Consider the following 24,805-nt stretch of genomic DNA (forward strand, 5'->3'; position numbering starts at 1 on the left):
ACGTGTTATATACCGAGTAAATGAATAAATAATTCAACCATAATATTATTTTATATCTAGAAGTCGTAGATGAAGAAAAACCAAACAAAAAGGAACTAAAAACACTTAAATAGTGGTATATACCCAAAAGCAAGACCAAAATAGAAGCAAGAATATCAAAACCCTTTGAAACCACATGCCATACACCAAGCAAACTCAATCCTCAATAAATGATCTTATCTTTTATCACGTACATATATGTGTCTATACAGTAAGATATCATCAAGACCCCAAAACTCTGCGTTTGTCTATAAATTCAACCCAACACCATATTATTGCTTCCTAACAAACAAGTTATTTACCAAAAAAAAAAAAAAACGTAGCTAGCTAATAATCATTATATTTATATAATACAATTTGTTAGATAATTGAGATGGGGCCTTCTCACGAGAACAGCACCGCCAGTGGCCCCGCCATATCAGACGGCAGTTTCCGGCAATGGAACTCGCCGGTGCCGTTCTTATTTGCCGGCGTTGCCCTAATTCTCTGCCTCATCATGGCGGCTCTCATGGTTCTCGCTTGCACTTCTCGAAATTCTTCTTCTTCTACAAGTAGTTCTGCGAGGCCAAACTCAGAGGCCAGAGAGGTTGACAGCAACATGAAACAGCTCAGGCCGCCGGAGATTGTTGTCGTGGATTCGAATCAGCCCGAGGTTGTGGTTATCATGGCCGGGGATGATATGCCTACATTTTTGGCCAACCCGGTCAATCATAATTGTCATGGATTACAAAGAGGTGTTTAATGAAAAACGTATGTAGTTACTTTTTTATTTTCTAGGATTTTATTTGAATCCGAGAACTGGAGAGTTTGATTAAGTGTAAATAGGAGCATGAACTACGATTACAATGGTGATATATGATTATATAAGATATATATTTGTGGGTTTTTCGTCAAATGAAAGCGAAAAAGAAGTTATGTACGTTGGTTAATTATTAATTCTTTGTGGTAGTTTCTTGGTTTGATCACTTCGTTGGATAATTTTTATTTAAATCTGGCATTTGATAAAGTGATAGAGCCAATAATCGAACCATCATTGAATCATGTTATTTGCTTGACTGTAAATAAAGGAATTGCAAGAACTCTCTCTCTCTCTCTCTCTCTCTCTCTCTCTCTCTCTCTCTCTCTCTCTCTCTCTCTCTTTTATTATTTAGCTACTCTTTAATAACAATAACAAGAATAATAAAAGTAATACACATGTAAAAGTCAATGGGAAGCCTTAAAGAACAGATGGGAGGAGGGCGGGGATCTGAATTTTTGGAAGATGGTGTGGAGAATAAAAGCCCCCCCAAAAATCAAGAATTTCATTTGGAGAGGTGTTTCGGGATGTTTGCCAGTGAATTCAGCTCTCTCGAGCAGGAGAGTCCCGATCTCGCCCTTTTGTCCGGTGTGTTGTGCAAGGCCGGGGGGGTATCTGCCACGCTCTCGTCAACTGTCAGTTCGCAAGGGCTTGTTGGGAGAGAGTAGGCATCCACGTGGTGCACGAGAACGACGTGGAGTTTGGTCAATGGCTCAAATCCCAGTTGGAAGGGGTATCGATTCAGAGGAGGGCTGTTATTGTGTCGACCTCGTGGGCCATCTGGAGGGCTAGGAACGTCAGAGTTTGGGATAAGAAGGTCCTTCGACATGACGAAGTGTTGAAGCTCGCAGAATCCACCCTTGAGCAATGGCAACATGCTCAGCCGAAGGAGAGTGTTTCGTCAGAGTTAAGGGAGCCATGTCAGGAGGGAGCTGAGAAGTGGGTTAGGCCCGAGGAAAATATGCTCAAAGTCAATGTGGACGGGGCGGTTTTTGAACAAGAGGCCAAGTCGGGGTATGGCTTCGTGGTTCGGGATTGTCAAGGGAGAATGATCCGGGCGGGCTGTGGGAGTTACCCCGGGGTGGTTGCTCCGGAGGTTGCTGAAGCGATTAGAATCCGAGAGACCCTGAGCTGGATTAAACGCCTGGGGAGAAGTTATACTGGAATCAGACTGCCAGCGAGCTGTCCACGCACTTCTTCAGCAAGGAAGACTTATTTCTCATTTTGGTCAAGTCATTGAGGATTGTAAAAGCTTATTGTTTTCTTTACCAAATGTTGTTACTGTTTTTGTTAAACGGTCTGCGAACGTTGTCGCTCATTCTCTTGCTAGAGCGTCATGTTCCTTCCCTGATCGTGTTTTCCACGAGGGTGATGTTCCCTCTGGTATTAGGTCCCTGATTTCTCAGGACCTCATTTGATTAATGAAATTTTCTAATTTCCTTAAAAAAAAAAAGAATAGGTCAATTTTTTAAAAAATAGCCGTTGAATTTTCAAATTAGAATAATAAATTTTCATTTTAAAGAATAGTTCATTTTAAACACTAACTAGTGAATTATATACGAATCATATAAATTGTTACGATAATTATAAACAAATATTATGAATTGTATAGATTTGCTCATTTTCACTTATAACGATAAACAGTTACAGATACGTTGTAAATATTTAGTTATAGATTGTAACTATTTGATTATCTCATTTGAAAAATGTAATCAATTTTTTTTTTTTTTTTTTTATATATTTATACATGGTACGGTTTTAAAATAATTGGATTAAGCTTTGTAGTGGAATTTTTTCGTAATTAGCTATTACACTGGTTCATTTTAAGATTTTAGCCAAAATTTTATTATATTAAAAAAGAGCTCACCAACCCATAGTAATTTAGATTAACTCTTTAATTAATTTAATTTACTACGGACCGGTAGGTTTTTATTTAAATAAAATAAAACTTGAGCTATTTTTTAAAAGGTGGATAAACTATTAGACCACCGGTTTAATTGTCCCTATAATTTCTTATAATTAATTTACGAAAAACTTAGAATCCAAGTAAACTTGTTGTCCTTTTTTTTGCGAAAAGCTACCTAGCTATACTAATTCTCTTTATTGAGTTTTTTGGAATGGCTAGTTCTGCTCTAGAAAAAGTCTGGGCCGAGCTATTCCCTATTATAGGGAGATTTGCACCAAAGTCACTTCTTATGAACGAAATTGCATTTATGTCACCACCAAAAATCGTTTTGCAAGTAAGTCACTCTTATTTATTATTAGACCAAAATACCCTTAAAGTATAACCATAAAATTAAATATTTACAAAACAAAAGTAGACTAGAATAAGAAAGTATAACCACAGTTAAATATTTACAAAACAAAAAGTAGACTAGAAGGCTGAATCTGTGATTATGGCGAGAGCTCTGGCGAGGGTTACGGTGGCGTTGGCCTCATCGGAGCGGCGATCGGCGCGGTAATCGGAGCTTAAGCTAGAGAGATTAGGGTTTGGGAGAGAATTTGATGAGAGCTTAGGGTTTGCGTGTGGATATGAATTCTTGTTAGATATAAAATAGAAGGGTAATTAAGACATTGTATAGGTGACAAATATGCAAAAAAAAGACACGAATGCAATTTAGACTCATTTGTGATACAAATGAAATAATGTGTTGTTGTTGTGACATTAACAGCAAATTCCACCCTATTATAACGTTTGGGATAAGACTTGGGGGATAGGCCCTCGAGCCTCGTTCCAAGCCCTCAAAAAGTTCAGCCAGAGTCCAATCTATTCGGGTCTAACATTTTAGAATATAAATATTTAATTTTAAATATAATATATATTTTTAAGTATGAATAGCTATGTGTTTTTGAAAATATATGTAATAACACTAAAATTAAACTAAATTAATGATTATATAGCTCCACTAAATTGTGAATACAATTTTTGATTAAAAGTAGTGCATTTTTAAAATAGTTTTGTTTTGGTTTTTCATCACTAGTACAAATTTGGGCTTCCACGACAATTGTTTTCTGTTGGTTAATTATGTTGCTTCAGTTATTTTCCCTTTTAGCTATTTAGTTTCAGTTTGAATAATACACGAGGCCACGATCTGTGTGTGTTCTGTGCTTTTAGTTAGTTATGACTTTGTCAAGCACATGACCAAATCATGCACAAAGTTAGGAACGGTTATTCTTTTTTTTTCATCTACTGTATAAAAGGAAGATGAAGAATAGAAAATGCTGCAACATTTTACACAGAAAAATTCATTGTGCTCTTGTGTTATGTTTATCGTGTCGTAGTTAGAGTAAACGAGTGGTATCAGAGCCCTGTTCTTGTCTTTGGCATTTCGCAATGTCAGAATCAGAGGTTAAGGATGGCGACGACAACAAATCATCGCGCGCACGGATCCATATCGATCCAGCGGCAAGCGCCACACGACGCGAGAGAGGTGACGTGGAACGCACGTGCGCGATATGTTTGGAGGATATTGCGAGGGAAGCTGTACGGATGCGTTGTTTGCATGTTTTCCACAGTGGCTGCGTATATTAACTTTCTTCAATCAATCAACAAAAGCCATGAGTTGAGAAGATGACTCTGATACCATGAAAATTTAGGGATTCGGAGAAAAGAGGAGTCTGAATAATGAATTAGGTTAAAGAGAAATACAATACCCGGGTATATATAACCCTAATACAACAAAAAAGAAATAAACCTAAATAAATATAATAATAATAATGATTAATATAATATGTAAATAAAATTAACATATTATAATGAAAACTGGAATAAGGGTAAAATTGTCATTACCAATCGACAAAGTGGGATGAAAAAAAAAATTCTATTTTTTGAGCTGCTTGTAAAAAAAAAAGTTGTTGAAATAACACCCTCCAATATAGTCCTACAGCACGCAAATTCTATAACAATTACACTCTTTATGGATAATAGCGATGCATGTCTATAGCGATGCTGCTTCTAGTAAAGGTGATATAGATGTATCTTCCTTTCATCTTTACCTTCCATAAAGCTAGAGCACCACGACTCAAAAGTCGAGATTCCCGGACAATTACTAATACAATAAATTTAAGATTAAAAGAAAATAATGCAATAAGTTACAGTTTTTTGAGTGATACATATCTATATCGTACTTTAAATTTATTTATTTTTAAATAAATATCTTTTCCATCCAAAATTATTTATCAATGTGAAACATTGTAATTGTTATGATAAAAACATAAAATGGCAAAAAAAAAATTTGTCATAAAAAGTAAATAATATCTTTTTTCTTTTTCTTTTTTTTTTTTTTTGCTTGGTTGTTGGGATTTATAAAACGAAAACCCCTTCCATCAAAAAATAAAAATACAACCCGCTAGATCTTCGTCTTCTGCTACCAGAAAAAAATGTATAAAAATGTAAGATTGTTAAGTGATCATGGATGTTAAAAAAAAAAAAAAAGCACAGTTCCAATAAAGTAGAAACACCATAGTCATTACTCACATGTACTACACACGTAGATACTTAAAATGCAAGCACATAATCCTCATTCAGACTAATCCGATTTGAATCTTTGTCGCTCCGGAAAACTCGTAATCAAAATAGGCAATAAACAACACACAACACGCACAATATGCACTATAGACTGTTCAATACAAACCCTAATCACAAACAATGATATTATTTCAGAGGTTAGACTGTGAATCATGGGCAGTGGTCCCGGAGAAAAGATAGGTGCTCTCAGTCTCCAAACTAACAAAGCTCGCTCCGCCTCCATCCGCAGCAGCTCGGAGCCCCAACAAATCGTACTCGTCCACAATTCTAAACGCCACCTCCGGATAGCAATGCTCTCCATCGTCATCGCCGCTCTTCTCGATGGCGGCGTCAGCCTCCAGCTGGAGCTTGAGAGCGAACTCGAGGTGCTCCACGACGTCCCCCATCGAGGGCCTCGGGTCCCACGTGTCCCGGAGACAGCTGTCGGCCACCTCGACGAACGTCCTGAGACACTCCGGCGCAATCTTCCCCTTCAAGGACGGATCGACGATGTCGTACACCGTCCCATCCCTGGCGCACTTCCGTACCCACGCCGAGAGCCTCTGTTTCCCGTCCTCGAGCCGGTGGTCGATGGGCTTCCGGCCGCAGAGAGCCTCGAAGAGAACCACCCCGAAAGAGTACACGTCGGACTTGTCCACCAGCTTCTGACGGTTGTAGTACTCCGGATCAAGGTAACCCCAAGTGCCCTTAACCATGGTGGACACCGCTCCGCCGCCAGCCTGGCCCACCCGGGAGAGCCCGAAGTCCGCCACCTTGGCGACCCACTCCTCATCGAGTAGAATGTTGGCAGTCTTGACGTCGCGGTGGATCACGGCAGCGTCGGAGAATCCAGCGTGGAGGTACTGGAGGCCGCGGGCCGCGCCCAGGCAGGCCTCGAGGCGGGCCCGCCACGAGAGCGGTACGGCATCGCCATAGAGGTGCTCGCGGAGGGTCCCATTTTCCACAAAGGCGTAGACGAGGATCATCTCGCCATCTTCATCGCAGTAGCCGACGAGGGAAACGAGGTTAGCGTGGCGGAGGCGGGAGAGGAATTTTATCTCTGCCACGAACTCATTCTCGCCCTGTTGGTTTCCTGGCGAGAGGCTCAGCCGTTTCACAGCGACGGACTTGGACTCGTCGCCGTCGATGAAGCCCTTGTAGACCTTCCCGAATGCTCCGCGTCCGACCACTCGGTCCTCCGAGAACCCATCCGTCGCCTCCTCGATCTCCCACAGATAGAAGTGCCGGCAAAGCTCCTCCGGAAGCGTTGACCCAGACTTTGACTTCCATGATGATCTTGGCTTCTTCTTCCGAACAACCAACGTCATGTACAACACCGCCGCGGTAACAACCACAGAGACGAAACCCACTCCGGCCAACGAGGATGCGAGAATCAAGACCCTTCTCTTTGAATCGGACTCCTTCTTCAGGTACATCGGTTTGTCCCTATTCCGAGTGACGTTGATGCTAGGATTTGGCCCGGCCAGGCTTCGGTCTCTGGCGCTGCTCATCTTGAAAACTTCAATCCCATTCAATAAAGCATCGTCGTAGATAGACTTTTCCGGCCGAGTGGTAAGACTGATGAAGAGGGATTCCTTGTCCAGGACGTTGACCACGTAGTCCTTATAAACCGGAACTCCGAGACCACGACCACCAGTCCACCAGTTAATGTTACCCTGATTCTCCGCTGTCCACTCGCTGATGAAGACGTAGAAGAACTGTGCTTCGGGACCGGCTGCAGCGACTTTCTCGCTGAGCAGGCAGAAATGGAGTCTCACCAAATAAAAGAATCCCCGGTCAACGGGAAGCCCCCAAGTGAGGTTTGACCTCTTGTTCTTCTCTGCATCCGGGCCCATGGACGTGGCAGTCCTGTACACCTCGTCCGGCGCCGTGTAGTTCGGCGTCACCGAGTACTTCAAGGCCAAGCTCGTGTTGACAGGAACAAACCCGGAGGAGATGAAGTAACGATCGTCCCGAGACCATTCCCTGAACATCCCTATGTCCCCGGCTTGAGAAATAGTCCTCCCTCCGACGTTCAGTCGGTGTACTGTCTCGAGCGCTCTGTTGCTGTAGCTCTGGAAGAAACCACCGCCGATTCCGAGGGTCTTAGGGCTCTTCATTGGATCACCCTCTGGCGCATAGTAAAGCTCCCTCGGCATCGACACGATCTCGATAGCGTTGATGAAAGCGTAAGAGGAAGAAGAAGAAGAAGGAATAAACTCTAAGTCGATCCGCTGATCTGATTCTTCCACGTATACACAGAACTCCCTGACGAAAGCCGGGCTTTCGTTGTACTCGGCGACCATCGACGCGCTGAAGTTTCTGAGGAGCGTGAATTTCCCGGCTCGGACCGAGAAGAAGGAGTCGGCTAGGTCGAGGTTAGGCTCGTACACGGCAGGATAGAAGTGGAGGCGGATGAACTTGGGACCGGGGATGGAGACTTGAAAACTGTACGAAAAATTGGTCCGGGAAATCCTCGCCGTCATGTATGGCACGGTTTCCACGGAGCTCTTCTGCTCGGTGGCTCTTGAGGAGCTGCTATTTCCTTCGGTGAGACTGAAACGAGAATCTTTGTTGCTTTGATCTCCGGTCCAATTCCGATCATCCGGTGCGGTTAGATTGTCCGGCGAACCGCAGTCGAGGGCGATGTTATCATCGGGAAAGTAACGGGTTGATTCGGATCCGACGATTATGATGAAGGAGAAGATGATAGAAAGTGAGAGAATAATTTTGGGTCTACTCATCATGGATGTTAATTAATTTGAGTGGAATGACATGAGTGCCTGTTCTGTTTTATTCACATGGTCATATTTTTATACATAAAAATATATTAAAAAAATAATATTCTTTACAACGAAAAGTCCGACGTGATATGTGGATTTTATATGAGTATTCTAAATTATGTGTACTACGTATAGTACTTCTTTAGTTTAAATACATATTCCTTTTTTTGGGTCTCTGTAGCTCTTCCTTATAACTTCTAAGGTAACCGATTAAGAACTGAAGGAAAATTTATCTTATAATTTTTTTTTAAGGCAAATTTATCTTATAATTAGTGGTCAACAATAATTAAGGGACTAGTTAAAGGGATCAACTGATATTCTCCATCGCTCCACCCCGGAAGATTAAGGGACTAGTTTCTCGCTCTAAATCATGGTCGGAGAGATATAGAGAGACTCAAGAAGGTCCATCGTAGTGGTGAAGAGCTCAAAAAATGATGAAGGGGAGAGCGATATATATTGTTTAACACCAAGATTATTTTTAAAACAGAAACTTCTTTTTTTAAAATCCATCAAGTTCAAACCAATATATATATATATATATATATATATATATATATATATATATATATATATATTCTATCTGATAAGAAAATAAAACAAACTAATTGACCACTACACATTGGTTGAAGTGTTAAGCCCGACCGTCTGTGAATTTTTTTTTCGGTCAAATTTTTTTGGACTATTTTGCTAACTAGTCAAATCAACTTACTAATATTAAGAGAATAGCCAAAGTTTCATTTAATTAAGGGAATAGTCCAACTAATCTAAACTACCTAAATTACCCTTTCACACAACTCTCTCTCTCTCTCTCTCTCTCTCTCTCTCTCTCTCTCTCTATCTCTCTTCAGCATATTCTTCTCCGACGAGAACGTCGAGTCCTTCGGGATGAAGATCGTCACTCCCTCCTCCGTGTCGTTGGCTTAGTTTTGTAGCGTTTTGATGACCTTCGTCGAGATCAGGTGGCCGAGGAACGTCTTGAACGGTCCGGCCACGCTGAGGAGCTCCGTGAGGTTCACAAACTCCTGAGCCGACGTCGGAGCCGATGTCGGAGTCAGCGACGGAGGCGGCGACGTCTTCTGAGCTGACGACAGAGCGAGGATCGCCATTGAAACGACGATCAACGCGAGCTTTCTTGATTCCATTTTTTTCTCCTCCAAATTCGTAAACAAGACCCAAAGTTAGTAGGTTAATTATCAGGCTTCGTCGGCGGCGAATAATAAGCCGTTTCAGCTTTTCGTCGTCGTTAGGGATTTTCTGGCCATAGTTGACTTGGTCTGCGTTGAGATTGCCAGGAACGAACCCTAGAACCCCCAAATTCGCGATAAGTTAATTGAATTAACCTATAGGAGTGAGTTAGGTTAATTAAATTAACTTATTGGTCGAAAAAATTAGATTAGGTTTTGAATTTTTTTGTGAGTAAATTTAATTTACTAAATGATTGAATTAGGAATTAGGTTAATTAATTGAATGTTTTGAATATCAATTGACTTAAATTATGATTTTTGTAAATTTTTTTAGAATTTCAAATGGATCAGTTAATTAATTAACCTAACTCACTCTAGTAGGTTAATTCAATTAACTTATCGCGAATTTACCAAGTGCATTATGGTCTGAACCGAAAATATGGGCTATTTGCTTAATAAAAAAAAACTTGGGCTATTCCTCCAATAAGAATGGCAAACTTGGTTAATTACAACAAATTTCACAATTTTTTTTTAATTTATTTTGGGTGTGGGGAAACAAACAACAAGGTGAAATGGCGCGGTTGCTTAACAAGTGTTTATATAAAAACACGTAAATATCGTGAAAAGCATGGTTTTAATATTTAGTCAACGTTTGATAAATTTTGTAATCTAGCAATTTACATAAATAAAGGGTTAGAAAATATCTAAAATACCCTTATGTAACATAAATCATAGAAACCAACTACGAACCAACGTTTCAGTCAGCTAAAACCTATCCCATGTAAAATAATTGTAAATTAACTGAAATTAACCCTAGAAAACAACTAGTTACTAGCCAACGTTTTAGCCGGCCAAAACTTATCGCGTGTAAAATAAACGAAAATTAACTGAAATTAACCGAAGAAAACTTGTCTTACATTATATGGATTACGCAGATTTGAAGGTCTTTTCAAATCAATTGATTAAACTATAAAAAGGAAATAAAATATTATGAACTATTAAAAGTTTAAGTGTATTCTTAATTTTTCTTTAAAGGAAAAAGTTGACCGATCAAAACGTTGACTACATGTTGATGTTAGCCGATTTTGATATAGGATAATACAGTAATTTGCTAAATTAATAATAAAACCACGTCATCATTCGTGGCTAGATTTGAAAATTAGGTGAGACGTTGGCTAGATTACAATATCAACGTTTCAAATGGCTTAGTGCAACTAATTTTTCTAATTTTATTAACGAAAATAATAACAACCAGTTAGTCATATTAACAAAAACCATAAAAACACGATTAATTTTATAAACAAAAACCATGACAACAGTTAATCTTATTAACGAAAATAATTACAACAATTAATCTAATTAACGAAAACAAAAACTACAATTAATCTTATTAATGAAAAAAAAAGTAACAGTTAATCGTATTAACAGTAAGATTAAACGACAATTAATCTTATTAATGAAACCAATAATAGCGGTTAATTGTGTTAACAAAAACAACAACAATTAATTTTATTAGCGATTAATCTTATTAATAGTAAGATTAATTGACAGTTACTCTTATTAATAGTGTGGTTAACTAACAACAAATACAATTCACTCGTACAATTCTGATTGAAAAAAAAATATGTATAGCACTCTTTGATAGAGAAGAATAACAGGAAACATACAAGTAAAAATCCCTAGTGATTCACACAAAACAAAAAAAGTAAAAAAAACTATAGAGTTCAGTGAGCTTTTAATCATCATCATCTCGTCATCACTTACATGAATAATAAAAAATCAAAACGCAACTAACTATGATCGAATCATCCAAAACAACCACAATCAAATTCTTCTACAGGCTACAGCTATGGCGGCAAAATCCTCCCACGCTAGCCCGACGGCAAGCTCCGTTACCTCAGCGGCGAAACCTGCGTCCTCGTCGTCGGTCGCTCCATTATATATATTATGATTTTGTAATTATATATATGAGCTACAAGCGAAGCTCGCCGAGCTGTGCGGCGCGTCGGCGAGTCTCCGGTATCAGCGTCCGACGGAGGATCTCGACGCATTGGTCTAGATCACCGACGACGAAGACCTAAACAACCTAATCGAAGAGTACGATCGCGCGCTCAAGAAGACAAGAACGGAGCCTTCCTCCATTGTAAAACTGCTTCGACGCCTTCCTCATTATGCTCGGCCTCCTAAAGCCGACCCGTCAATGAGCTTGCGATCGCCGCCAGAAAACCTCCGTCGCCGAGAAATTACGTGAGACAAGAGCCTCCTCGCCGTCCTTCCGCTCCGACTCTCCGAGCCGCTCGCGGCGGAGATACACCAGCGGGGCGTGTCGCCGTGCACATGGCGGTCTAACTCCGGCGTTATGCGGGGAAGTGACGGTCTCGGAAGTGCTAGGCGATTTAAGATTTTTGTTTTATTTTATTTTTTTTGCTGCGAATGCGATTTGACAAGTGATATTGATATTGATTGGTTACGGGGTATTATTGGAGTTTTGGATTGTTATTCCACCAGCTTGGCTGTTTTTTAATTATGCTAAAAATTGGGCTATAATTTAAGAGGAAGTGGACTATTTGAGCTAAAGTTTAAGCTTGCCCAAGATTAAAAAATGAATTTTTTGTAGTTAAATAATGAGCTAAATAGCCACACCACCAAACATTCAAGACCAACAACTCATTATGTAAAGAATGAAATTTCTTCATTACCCATTCAACAAATATATTATTAATACTAATAATAAGAGATATAAACAAAACAAGATAACTTTAATGGCACACCCACAACACACAGACACATACACACATATCGTAGTAACGCAGCACACGCCAGTAAGGTACGTACGTACCAAACAAAGAAAACAAACAATGCGATTGATAAATTATCTTAATTAGTTTATATAAGATTGTTGTAAGTTGTAACGAAGTGAGCACACAGTTTATTTCATCCGGAATGTTTGCAGAAGATGCCTTGACACTCGCCTTTTTTTTTCTTGTTGCGTTCAGGGTCACAATCGTATTTTCCATTTTTATTCTTTGGGCAAGCCTCTTTATGGGGAATGGACGTGCCCCCGGTGGCCGTACCTTGTTCGGTTTCATCGGCCAGGACTCGGCTGACGTGGACGCTGAAGTAGAGGTCCTCAATGAGCATCTCCAGCTCCATCTCCTCAGTCATAACGAGCCCACCTCCGCCGCCGCCATATGTCACGTTTCCACCGCCACCCAGAACCACCGCCGCCGCGCAGGAGCTAGAGTTGGCGAGGAGGAGCATCGCGGCTGTGGCAACCATCGCTATCGCTGCCATGCTGGCCGTCGGATGAGCCTCACTTCTTCTCCACATAATGTATCTCTCTCTGATCTCTGTTCTCTGTTTTTGTTACAGTAGTGCTCTTTTGTGAGAGGAAGCCTACATGGCTCACTGGCTCGCTCTCCTTAGAATTTATATCAAGAGAAAGTGAAAAGTACGTTTTGGTCACTACTTTTGTTCGTCTGTCTGGTTGATTAATCTATGCTCAGATATTGCAAGAATAAATATTTCTAGACAATTATTGAAACTGATACCTCTAAAAAATAACTATAATTCATTTAAACTCAGTGAAATAATCGAAGTTTAAAATACATCCGTAAAATTCCTCAAAAAAAAATAAACAAATAAAGAATGAAAAATAGATCAGTAAAAGTTATATATACAATAAAGTTTGTATCTACCGGTGTGTATAATTTATAGATAGTATGATACTTTAATTATTTTGCTAAGATAGTTAAATCTTAAGAATTTTGAATATTAATAAAAATCAAACTTTGGCAATTTCCTCAATCGATTAGTATTAGGATTTTTGCACCGCGGTAGCCTCAAATATTAATAAATTTGTCGTGCAAGCGTACGTTGCGGAGCTTTTCTTGGTCGCCGCAGCGAGGGGTTGCTGTATAGACGCTTACGTGACGGAAATTTGCTCCATCGTGCAAGCTTCCGGCGCAACAAAACAAAGTTCCTTTATAAAAGGGTTTGCACGACGAAATTTTTTTTGTTGTACAAACTTTGCCGGGTAAATTACAGAAATGATGTTTTTAAAGTATCACATTTTTAGTTTAACGATTGTTTTAACCTTCAAAATAAGTGGTTTTATTTTTTTTTATATGAAACAGTAAAGTGTAAACAAATAAGTAGAGTCTAAAATTATAAACAATTTTTTGTAAAATAATCTGTGAACATTAATAAAACTGATTATTCATAACTTAAAAAATATTATATTCGTGATAAAATTTAGGCATACTAATTTTGCGTTTACTTAAAAAAAAAACACTACAACATGTAATTTTATAGTAGTCTTTGTCACTTTCTCTTTTTTCGTTTCAATGAATATCTTTCGTAGTCGTGAAACTCTTTTCAACATCTACTCGTGGTTTGTTTTCCTACTTGAGTTTTCCACGTTAATCCAATTCCTAATTTTAGACTCAATTGTTTCATTATGAGCGTGAATTAATTTTGGATTCAATTTCTTTTTTAAAAACATGAATTTTTTTCTCATAAAAGATTATAACAAATATGTATTGTTAATTCTGTACGATACAGATATTTCTCTCGCTGCCATTTTATTAGTCTCCTTGTAACATAAATAAACCGGTGCGTATGCAGGCAAAAGATTTGAAAATATATATAAATATACATATATTTATATATATATATATAAATATACATATATTTATATATATATATATATATATATATATATATATATATATATATATATATTCATCGTCTGTTTCGCAATATGACAAACTTTAATCGTTCCGACATTCTTTTACGAATTTTGACTCTTTTTCCACATTAAAAATAAAGAAAAGGGAGAAGGAATAAACAAAAGAGATGGTTACGTGGCCAGGACAAAAGTATACACTATTTGAGTCTGGCTTATTCGTTACTCGGCTTTGAAATGTTCCAAAGTCGAGAGAAATGGACTTAAGACTAACGGTAGATAAATTATATTAGGGTTAATCTTTCATTAAATTATCTATGTTAAAGATTAATTAGGTTTCCTATTTAACTATTTTCTTTTAAATTGTCTAAACTCTTAATTTTCTTTACTGCCAATTCCGGTTAAGTTTAGTTTAAATTAACCCTTCGAATTAATTCTAACCATCCGGATTATAAATAAATAAAAACAGTTTTTAAGTGTAAGTTACTGTAATTTGCAGTTTCATTTTTTTTAAAAGGAACATTGTATACTTAGACTCGAATGTCATCGAATCTATAGCTCAAATGTTTTTAAGGGTAACAGTTTACTTAGACTCTTTAATTAATTTTGTTTTTGAAAATTAAGTTGATGTTTACTTAGGCTCTTTGTTTAGATAATTTTTTTAAAATAAAAGTAATTAAGTAGGGTAGTGGAAAAAAAAATTGCACATAATTTAGCATTTCACTTATGACAAGAAACGAATACATTTATTGCGTTTCTTTTATAAAAGAAACTGACACTACTATTGATTTTTGTCACGTGACTTTATGAATAAATCGCACATCTTTACTTTTTTTTTTTTTTTTGATAAAGCTCATCTTTACTTTTATGCATTTCCTTTCAAGCGAGCATAATGCTTATCCACGAGGAACTATTGTGGTCTAGAAGCAATAATTGATCTATAGTACATTTCACACAAATAATGTTAAAATTTGCATATAAATGTTTACGATGATTTTATAATAGTTTTCAAAACATTAATAATCAATTAACTTATTGATAGATACTATAATTAATAAGATAATTTTCATCGACAGATATATTAATTATGAATATAAAGGAAAACAAAAATGGTAACTCAATTTAGGATTTGACACCTACATTTTAGGGGTAGGTATAAAAATTAAGTCATATAAAAGACATTGATCTTATGTTTTAAGGATCGATCTGAGTTGTCATTTTTTCGAGTTTACTATTCATAAACTACAGAGATGTTTTCTGAATTAAGATTATGTCACACTTTCATAAGTGTTACTTTTATTACTATTTTTTTTTAATAAAAAGCACTTCAAATGCATATATTGATAAAAGTCACGCTTAGATTACAAGAATAGCGAAAAAGAAATTCAAAAACAAAAAATAAAATGTGGACCACAAATAATCATAAATACAACAAAATAACATGGGATTACCCGTCTAGCAGATAAATCATATTACTACACGAATCACGATCGACAACGTCGGTCTTCGCCTGTTGCATTTTACCGTTTTATGGGTCTTATCCGACTGGGATCCACGACTAAGAAAATCGTATCTTAAATCTGACTCTTAGATCTGAGATTCAGATCTGAAGAACTATTCAAAACTACTCCAATTAAAAATTAGGCAGTACTAAATCCAAATCTAATAAGTTTGAATTATTGAAATATAATCAAAAGAAAAAACAAAACATGAAGAAGAAAAGAAAAATAAAAAGTATTTTTACCTAGATCAGGAGTCTTCCATTAGTAGAGAGCAGCGAAGTCTCCATAGCTCAGACGAGGCGACACCACGGAAAATTGAAAGCCCAAATTTTGATTTTTTGGGAAAAAGCGCGGCGGCTAGACCTTTGAAGATATTTTATGATTGTGTATTACTATCACTGTTTAGCTGTAGATAAATAAAAGAAATATCAAATCTATTAAATACAAATATATAACACAATTAAATCATATAATATTAAGTTAATGTAGATGATAAATAATTGACAACATATATTATTTTGAATTTTATTCAACATTTTTTATTTTAAAAAGAAAAATTAAACCAATTAAGCAACATCAAATCTTACAATTGCATAATCGTTACATATGTGGTAGTGAATCCAAAAATCAATTCCCATTTAAACCTTACAAATTTATTTTCAATATTTATTTCAATAAATTTTGAGAGTTTTATTTCTTTAATTATTCCTCTCTTTCTCTCTATTATCACACAATTGCTTTAGTTTTAGGCTCCTTAAAACTCTCTCTCTCTCTCTCACATTAAAAAAAAAAATTCATGGTTTATCCAAAGTGGTAAAAGCAATGAATCCTTGTCCATAATGATATGGAATCGGAGCAGACGATCCTTAAACAATTTATTATCTTAGATAGTGAGAAAACAAAAAATCTTGAAAACTATATTGTATACATGCATATATTTATTATCTATACCGTACAGATTACATTTAACCTATTAAATATGTGGAAGACTGTTGGTATGTAAATTTTAATGCAATGATTATTCAACCTACGATAAATTTCTATTATGTGACTTAATTCACTATTATTTTTAAGGGTTTTACACGAGCCTAATCGATGTAGACTACCGTATTGAAGAGGAAACTACCTTATTGAAGGTAAGACCTCTCCTATAAATAGGAGTCTCATTTTTCTCATTCCACATAAGTTAGAGATTGAGAGACTCTCTCTCTAGACCTTGTGGCCGCCCCTCTCTCTCTCTCTCTAGTCAATTTCATTTTATTGTTTTGGCACCTAGGTCCTCATTTGACCTAGAGTTTAGCTCTGCGACTTCAAGACTCGTTCTTAAGTCGTAGTGTTTAAAAGTACCCACTCACTAATTCCTTTTATTTCGAGTGATTTAGTGATAGAAACTTTCGTGGTTGCTCGAGTTGCCAAGGAAAGAAAGAGAGACGTGCTGCGAGGGAGACGAACGTTTTAAACCTTCCAAAGGCTCATCAACGTTCAAGCTTCTAAAGAGGTTAGTAAATTTATTATGCTCATATTAGTTTTATTTACATGTGCTTGCACTTTGTCTAGGTTAGTAAAAACTGTTTTACTTGAAAAAGAAATTTTTTAAAATTTCGCCGCTTAACGAAGCGTTAAAATTTTTCTTAAACCCTAGATCAATTCCAACAGTTTAACTATTCCTACTCGATATGATTTGTGACAGTGACCTCATGGATCCAAATGAACAAAGCTTGAGCTAAACACTTGGACTCAAAAGTTCACAAACCTTTTCCAAGTTTAGCTTAATGCCAACTGACTCCACTAAATAGTTGACACTGAAAATCTCTCAGTTCAAATGAATTTATTTTCTACTCAAGAATTCAACAAAATTATGATGAGCGGATCCACTGAATATTATCTATGTTTACCCTTCATGAATATCATCAACTAGTCGGGATTTACAAAATTACCATTTTACCCTTCTAGCTGTTATTTCCTCAACTCCTTTGTCGCTTGTGAATAAGTTAGAAACAATGTATTGACGAGGAGCTAACAAGTCACATTGTTTCATCCAAAAGAGTCAGGACTCAATTTGAACACTGACCAGTTCATTTATTCACATTCCAAGGAATCTTGTACATGAAGCATGAGGTGATATACATTGCATTTCAGCAATCTTGTACATGAATTCCATATCTATGAGAACTTCACAAAGTTACTAATGACATTCTCATAACTTAGTACTTCACCAATAGGTCCTGTTCGGAATCACATAATGAGTCCAAACTCTGACTTTCTCAAATGAGAATACGTAAGCTATGAAATGACATGTCTCATTTCAGGATTAGGGTAAGCATGATGCAATTCATACGTAGTGACTTCGAGACATAAGAGGTTAAATGGTGTAAGGACAAGTTTCTGCGTCACTCGTATTTGGAGATTTGGAAGTAAATAACGAGTTTCCGTTGTTACAACTAAATTCTCGAGTGAATTATACTCCAATGGATTTATCGAATTAATTTTAAATATATTGAGATTATGGAAATCTCGGAATAAATAAAGGAATTATCGAGTTTAACTCGATTAATAAATTAATTCTGAGGAAACATTCCGAAAATTAATTTAAGAAATAAATTCTCAAGAACGAGAATTAATTCCGAGGAACCTTAAATATATTTTAATTAATCGAGAACGAACGAGAAAATTCTCGGTTCGAATCATATAATTATAATCCGTTTGGTTATGGATTTAATTAAATAATTATATGAAAAGGACGTGGTTGTAATGATGTGAATTTTCTTAACTAAAGAAAAATTATACACGACGCAAGCGAACGTGTCGTCAAGTAATAGAGTGCAAAAGCACGGATATCGATCCCACAAGGACTCTAGACTATTTCCGAAGCGAACTCACTAGCTTTCTTTTTCGAGTTATGGAAAATGAAAAATGGGGGGTTTTTGATTGTTTTGAGAACAAGATGAAATGTAAACAAAAGTGAAAACACTATTTAAACACAAGTTAAAAGGAAGGGGCGCGATTTCGTTATTTCATCGAGTCGGTCGGTCTTGGTACGATTCTAAGCTCGGGTTTAGAGTTGTAAAACTTAGTCTCAATCCCTCTTAAAACATTCACTAATCTCTCTCGAGTCTTTAGGAATCTAGCTACGTGTCGAACTTACACCTCTCGGTTTGGGTCCTACTAAAACACAAAACCGCATTTAGCCCGGGATTTCAATCAACTACATCTACCCCCTAGTCTTTCTATAGCTCTAGGGAGGTTAATGATGGGACGGGTAGAGCTCACTCGTTTATTACCTCTCGCTTTCTAAACTCGTCTAAGGTTCACTAATTAGTTAGCTACTCTAATTAGCGTTAACACACAACCCATACCCATAGTATTTCACTCTCAACCCAACCATGAAGCACAAAATCTAATCTAAAGGTTTGACCAACCAACTCAACTACTCAACTACATCGCACCCCAAATCTATTTAGCTACTCATAATTAAAAATAAACAAAGTAAAATTGAAATAAGTAAAAGAAACAAAACAATAAAGAAACAAGACATTGAATGCTAATCTCAACAACCAAACAAAGCTTTCATTAACTCAAGCACTACTTCAAAATTCCACTAAGATAAAACAATAAAGTAATCACAATACTCAATGCTCAATAGATAAAAATAATCAACAAAACTCAATAGAATTCTTGAAAGCTTAAAATATGTTCAACAAAGCATTAAGTGGAGTAAATAAGTAAATAACAATAAATAAAAGAGATAGAGTTAAGGATGAACAAATGGAGATGATGAGGATGATGGAGGTTGTCACTTCTCCCTCTTCTTCTTCACTTCCAAGCTCAAGAACAAAAATGAGTGTCAACCCTAGCTTTCTCTCTCTCACTTTCTCTCTCAAGGTTTCAAAACAAAAACTAAAAAAGTTCTATGTCAAAGCCTCCTCTTTTTTTCTTTGAATAAGTGTATATGAGGGTTTAGAAGAGGTTTTCGGAGCAAATATGGACCCTTGGATGAGATCCAAGGGCCAGAAATGATTTAAAAGACGAGCTCCAAGAATTCTGAAAAAGCACCTGGCGCGGCGCGCCACATAACAGGCGCGCCGCGCCACTCTTGAATTTCTGAAGGCGCGCCGCGCCTCTCTTGCGCGTTGGCCGCTCGAGCTCTCGGGTGAAAATTTGGTCACCAGGGGCGCGGCGCGCCATTCAATAGGCGCGGCGCGCCAGCCTTGAGAAGCTGACTTCTTGTTGACCTCCGTTGACTTTTGTTGACTTGACTTCAAATGACCATAACTTGCTCGATTTAGCTCCGATTCAGCCCGTTTTCGCACCACTACCTTCTCATACTCTCTCAAACCTGAAAATGCAATGAAAACTACAAAATAATATCAAAAACATTAAGAACAAGCTTCGATTCTTATCTAAGAGTCATAGATAAGTGTGAATGAATCTCACTTATCATGTAACAATTTTTAAGGGACCCATTTGAAAGAAAACAAGGAAAAGAGTTTGGATTGTGAATAAGATGTTTTCTTCCTAGCTTGCCACGTCATCTATGTCTCATCTTCTTCACAAAGTGATAAGTATCACTTGGCCGAGTGAAGAAGAAAAGAATCGGCAACCAGGAAAAAAAAAGAAAGGAAAAGAAGAGAAAAGAAGAAGCAGAAGAAAACTGAGAGGGAGAGAGAGAGAGCTCGGAGAAGAGAGGACGCCGGAGGGTTCAATTCCTCCAGAAACAAGGTGAGATGTTTCTTCCCCAATTTTGAATCTGGAGGTTAGGGTTTCGTTTTGGAATTGGGGCTTTTGATTGTGAGTTAGGATTTCAGTGATGATTCCTCTGGTTATGGTGTTGTTCTTAGTTTTGGAAGGGTTTGGTTGTGGTTTAAGTCTTGGCCGTGTGGTTTTGGTTCTGGCCGTGTGACTGAGATTAGTTGTTTTGGGTTTCTTTGGACGAATTATTGTTATTGTTTGTGTTATTGTTGCTGATGTTTAGACGAGTTTGAGTTTGAATTCTGGGTCTGGGCCGTGTGATATTGTTGTTGTCCGTGTGAACTCTTGGCCGTGTGTATTGTTTGGCTTGATGAGATTGTGTGATTCATTTTGAGGTTGTTTTGGCCGTGAATAATGAGAAAAGAATCTGAGAATCGAGTAATAGTTTTTTATGGTTTTGATGTTTTTAGACTCGTTGATATGGTTGTTAAGCTTCGTCTTTGTTGCGAGTGTGTTGTCGAGTGAGGCTCGCTTTTAGGTAGGCTGAACAGGGCTCGGGGCAGCGGCTCGGGACGGCGAGGAGGCTGTCCGAAGTTTAGCGGAGGTGCTGTGCGAGCGACGACGAGACGGAGCCGGACAGCGAGGTTGTCGACTCAGTGATGTGAGACGTCTCCGAGTGGTTAGGGCGAGTCGGGGTTTGTCCCGAGTCTCGATTCGTGCTAGTGCGAACCTATAATTATTTTTGTTGGGTCGTTCTAGATTATGAGAGTTGCGATATAATATCAATATGTATGTTTTGTAATTAAGCTCGTTTAATATAAGTTAGTAAGAAAAATAAATTAATATGTATCGTTATTAAACTCGTTGATGATTCAATCAAATTATTTAGTATCCTCATTTGATTTACGTTTCAAAACCGAGTTCGACTATAAGCTCGACTCTTTTAATTTGGAAAAAGAATATCAACGAGAAATGTTTTATTTACGTTCTCAAATACTTATAACTTGTCAATAAAGAGACAAGTCAAAAAATATCTTCTAAAATACATTTGAGAAGTGTCGGTTTGAGTTATTTTCATATAACTTCTGTATGCTATAGATTGTTAGTAAGAGTTTCTTTATACGTTCTTTTCTTTTAGTTTCGACCTTCGGGAACCTATTCTAAGCTGTGGGCTTTGCCCAGTCAAGAGAATAGGTGGTCGAATAGTGTGGGACGTTTCTTAGCTTATATTAGAAAAGCGATGTCAAGGCCTTGTTTTTAGGCGTCGATTCTTTCCTGTCTCTGTTCTGTCCTCATGTACTCTTTGATGCTCGTTTTTGAGATGCTCATAGTAGCGTGACTAGGAGAACGTTTTGAATACGTTCCGTATGAGCTTTCTTTTAGTAGAAGTGTGTACGTTAGTAGATCAATGGACGAGATACTGAGTATGCTCGATGTTCGATCTTTCTCTTCCATAGATAAGTCCAGATTGCTATAAGGATTAGCAGCGAGCAGGAAGGAGCTCACGAGGACTGGGTTGTACGTGAAGTTAAGAAGAACCCTTTTATCTGGAAGAGAAGATCTCAGGATTCGAAAGAATCATATCCGGGTAAGTGGATTATAGGCACCTACAATATCAAGAAATATTATATATATCCTTATATATACATATATTGTACGTGCATCTTTTATGTGCTTTATAGTAAGCAAGAGTAAGATAAGCCAAATGACAAATCACTATCAAGATTAAGGGCTTTAAGCCACTAACGAATTGAGAAACGGAATTAGTCCGGCTAACAAAAATGGCTAGAGGATCTAGGAACCCGAGCCTTTGTTATGTGTGTAGTTAGTTTTCCTTCCAAGAGATCCAGTCCTAGTAAACTGGGGTATGAGAGACTATAGTTAAAACTCGTATTCAAAAGCGAGGATATTATGATAGGATCCCTGGGAGTCACATCCTGAGATCTTATAAGTCACGAGTTAATAAGCGAAAAGAATATATGTTAAGATCGGGATTAAACCCGAATGAAGCAGTCTCTCATGTTAAGTTAATTAAAGAGAAAACATAGAATGGTACCGCCTCCGACATATACCCCTTGTTAGCAGGTACCTATTATGCTTCGTGCTGGTACCATATGGGGATTAGGCAGGAGACTGTGCACCCTCCTGTCTGGCGCCAATAAGACATGTGTCGTGCGGATATCATTAAGGGATCCCGAGCAGGAAATGTATTGTATGATGGGAATTTCCGGGACCTAAGCTGGCATATTCTCAAGTAAGAGGAGTTACCGGGACCTAAGCTGGTAATTCCATAGATTATGATAAAAGTATGTTATGATGTGAATCACCGAGACCTAAGCTGGTGAATTCTTAAGTAAGAGGAATCTCTCAGGACGTAAGCTGAGTGATTCCTAAGCAGGATGAATCTATCGGGACCTAAGCCGACTGATTCTCAAGTAAGGTGGATTTATCGGGACCTAAGCCTATACTTCCGCAAGTTATGAAAAGATATGATCTCATGTTATGTATTGTTTATGTGTTATGTGCATTGTGCATTAGATATGTAGATATCCGCTTACTGAGTCTTTCGACTCACAGTTATTATCTTGATATTGTAGATAAAGGAAAGGCTAAAGAAGACTAAGCAGAGCATCAGCGAAATCGGTAAGTAAGTAGGCGTGTGTATGTACGGCTGCCGACCTGTGGCTAAGTCAAGGGCGAATGAGTCTATTTTGTTTTTAAAAGACGAGTCTTTTGTTTGTAAAGTTTTAAATAGTATGTTTTAAGAAAAACGAAAAATTCGCCCATATTTTTTAGACGTTTATGTAAATACTTTAAAAGTTTTTCTAGAAAATGTTTTCTGGAAGCGCTTCTACCAAAGTTTTTATGAATTTTATTTATGTTAAGTAAGATACGAATATCTCTGCCGCGGCTCGTGGGCGAGCTAAGGCTCGCGGGTCGTGACAAATGGTTTGTTCTTATTTTGTCTCTAGAAGTGCACTGGTCAATTCAGTACCTTCGGAAGATACCTAGAAGAACTATAGAGTCTCCAACTCTCAATGCCCCATAACCAGACATCATAGATTCTCCTAACAATCGTACTGAGGTCAGTAGTCCTTTGACCCTTAGACTGTGAATATATCGTTTTAAGCAAACTACGAAGAATTTGTTCATGCAAATCTACATTTGTCTCTTCGTAAGTTGTTAAGTTTGTTTATGGACTAAAGACTAATGTTTTATCATAAAGCTTCAAACAGACAAGGAAGAATGAATGAACGTTTCAACTTTTTATTAATGAATAAGCAAGTACAAGCAAGAGTCTTTGTGAGACTTTATTACATCAAATGTACAAAATAAAGACTACAACTCTTCTTGTGGGCACCATTGACAACACATAGCTCTGATACAATTTGTTGGAATTGATCTAGGGTTTAAGAAAATATTTAACGCTTCGAGTAAGCGGCGGAAAATAAAATTTTTCTTTTTAACAACTAAAACGTTTTTACTAATCTAGACAAAGAGCAATGACATGTTTATAATTTAAACTATCTAAAAGCAGTAACATGTTTACTAACCTTTTTAGAAGCTTGATCTTTGGGAAGCTTGAGGAGGTTGAATCGCTCGTCCACGTAGCTCTTCTTTTCTTCGTTCTTCGGGAACTCGAGAAACCACGAAAGTTTCTATCACATGAATCACTTGAGAGAAGAAGGATTTATTGTGTGGGCACTTTTAAACATAACGACTCAAGAGCAAGTGTTAGAGTCGAAGAGCTAAAACAAAACGCTAGGTCAAATGAGGACCTAGGTGCCAAAACAAAAAAGAAGAACTAGAGTTCTAGAGAGAGAAAGAGGGGTGGCAACAATGTCTAGAGAGAGAGACTCTCAATCTCTAACTTATGTGGGATGAGAAAACAATGAGAATGAGGCCTCTATTTACAGGGGAGAGATTACCTTTAGTAAGGTAGTTTCCCCTTATATAGAATATTACATGTTCAAGAGCAAATATTTTGCTCTCCTTCCTCTCATTTTGGACGTCCATATAGTATTCTAGAAGACCATGGATGTGTTTCCTCTTTTATTTTTGCTTCTCTCTTGAATTCCTTGGCCGAAACTATACTTCCCCATAGAGGAAATTTGTTTCCTCTTTTTCTTTTGGCAAATATCTTTATACATAAATGCACAAAATAATCTTTCTTTTTTCTATTGGGTTGGACGGCCATAAACATCTAGAAGGGGCTTCTAGATGTTTCTTCATTTGTTCATGACAACATAAGAAATACCCATTAAGAATTTTAAAGTAAAATTCCATGAAATGGAATTAATCCTCATGGCCCAATAAACTTGTTATGGCCGAGTGATAATATGTCATCATATGACAATGTCAATAATTTTATTGACATTCATTTCATCCTATGTTCAAAAAAACAGAAATACCCTTTAGACAATTTTCGTAAAACTTGTCTCGTTCTTGTTTTGACTAGCTTCTAGTTTAACTATTCCTACTCGATATGATATGTGATAGTGACCTCATGGATCTAAATGAACAAAGCTTGAGCTAAAATACTTGGACTCAAAAGCTCACAAAACTTTTGCATGTTTAAATTAATGTCAACTAACTCCACTAAAAAGTTGACACTGAG

The 24,805-nt window shown here is 37.4% G+C and overlaps 1 protein-coding gene and 1 pseudogene across 1 annotated transcript; one reads left to right on the plus strand and one right to left on the minus strand.

Moving 5' to 3' along the window:
- The first annotated feature begins 412 nt into the window (after positions 1 to 412).
- On the plus strand, positions 413 to 781 carry LOC149408296 (protein GLUTAMINE DUMPER 4-like). The gene has a single exon (XM_089624877.1). The coding sequence runs from the start codon at positions 413 to 415 to the stop codon at positions 779 to 781; it is 369 nt and encodes a 122-aa protein (XP_089481003.1).
- A 4,500-nt stretch (positions 782 to 5,281) lies between these two features.
- Positions 5,282 to 8,135, minus strand: LOC149408297 (receptor-like protein kinase FERONIA pseudogene; annotated as a pseudogene).
- Positions 8,136 to 24,805: the final 16,670 nt, after the last annotated feature.

Source organism: Urtica dioica, chromosome 1 (assembly GCF_054948205.1).
Source record: "Urtica dioica subsp. dioica isolate 48M chromosome 1, U.dioica_male_clone48M_v1_H2, whole genome shotgun sequence".
Lineage (NCBI taxonomy): Eukaryota > Viridiplantae > Streptophyta > Magnoliopsida > Rosales > Urticaceae > Urtica > Urtica dioica.

Excerpts from the sequence above, each read along its gene's own strand:
- LOC149408296 (XM_089624877.1), top strand. The coding sequence starts at position 413 with ATGGGGCCTTCTCACGAGAACAGCACCGCCAGTGGCCCCGCCATATCA.